Raw genomic sequence first — 1000 nt, 5'->3', positions numbered from 1 at the left:
CCCTGGCTCTTGTTGGGGTCAATGCTTTTCTCCCTGATATTTGCAACCACTGTCTATAAAATCATGGATAAAGCGCTCAGTAACAATCTCAATTTCACCTGCCAAGGAAGGATTCGGAAAGCAAGGATCAGAATAGATCAAAAGTTTTTGCCTCATTATTTTATCATTGGTTTTGGATATGCCACTTCATTCACAGCAGTCATCTTTTCTGCCCTTCTCCTTCTCTTTTCCCTCTGGAGACACAAACGCAACATGCAGACAAACTCCATGAAGGACCTCAGCACGGATGCCCACATCAAAGCCATGAAATCCATTCTCTCCTTCTTCATAATGTACAGCATCAACTTTATATCTTTGATCCTTACTTTAATTTATTCAATGAGGAATGAAAGTGATGTGATATTTTTAATTTACTTAATTCAGTACACTTTTTCAGGTCTTCATTCCCTTGTTCTGATTTTCAGTAATCCCAATCTGGAAAACAGACTGCTAGGGATTCTGCCCTGTGTGAAGTGCAAGGTTTTCCACAAGAGGGAACTGTAAGAAAACCTGTAGACCTTGCAAAATGCTGTTATTGCTCTGTAGAAAACAAGTCAATTTATTTCTAACGCAACACTCCCGGCAGTGTAGATGATAGAAGTGTTCAGCATTGAAGTTAAGAATATGTCATTAAAATTCTTTGAATTAATATTATTATGAGTTAAATACATTATTATTGTCATTCACTTTGATAGTTCTTGGAGCTGAATTGTTGCCAATAACAAACTCATTTAGACCTTGTACACATGGACTGGCTGCAATTCTGCAAACCTGCCATAAATGCTTTGGCATTCACTGATTGTAACAACTGAGCTAAACAACAGGTTTATTTCAAGTTTGGTTTACGTTTCTGTTCCCGTGTCATATGATGACACGTCTCTGTCACTGGTTGATAACTCTGTAATATTAGGATCTGTATCACCGTCTGGCAGTGGTTGATAACTGATGTGTGAACACGTTG

General features: G+C 38.1%; 1 protein-coding gene across 1 annotated transcript; it reads left to right on the top strand.

The window, feature by feature from the left end:
• Nucleotides 1-6: 6 nt before the first annotated feature.
• Nucleotides 7-539, top strand: LOC113979482 (taste receptor type 2 member 114-like; the record flags this gene model as incomplete). The annotated part of the gene is made up of 1 exon (XM_027706862.1): nt 7-539. A coding segment is annotated over one exon (533 nt), but the record flags the coding sequence as incomplete, so codon positions are not given.
• Nucleotides 540-1000: the final 461 nt, after the last annotated feature.

Source organism: Neopelma chrysocephalum, unplaced genomic scaffold (genome assembly GCF_003984885.1).
Source record: "Neopelma chrysocephalum unplaced genomic scaffold, ASM398488v2 Primary Assembly neopelma1_81239, whole genome shotgun sequence".
Lineage (NCBI taxonomy): Eukaryota > Metazoa > Chordata > Aves > Passeriformes > Pipridae > Neopelma > Neopelma chrysocephalum.
Note: the sequence above shows the minus strand (reverse complement) of the source record. Positions and strands in the feature narration are given on the sequence as shown.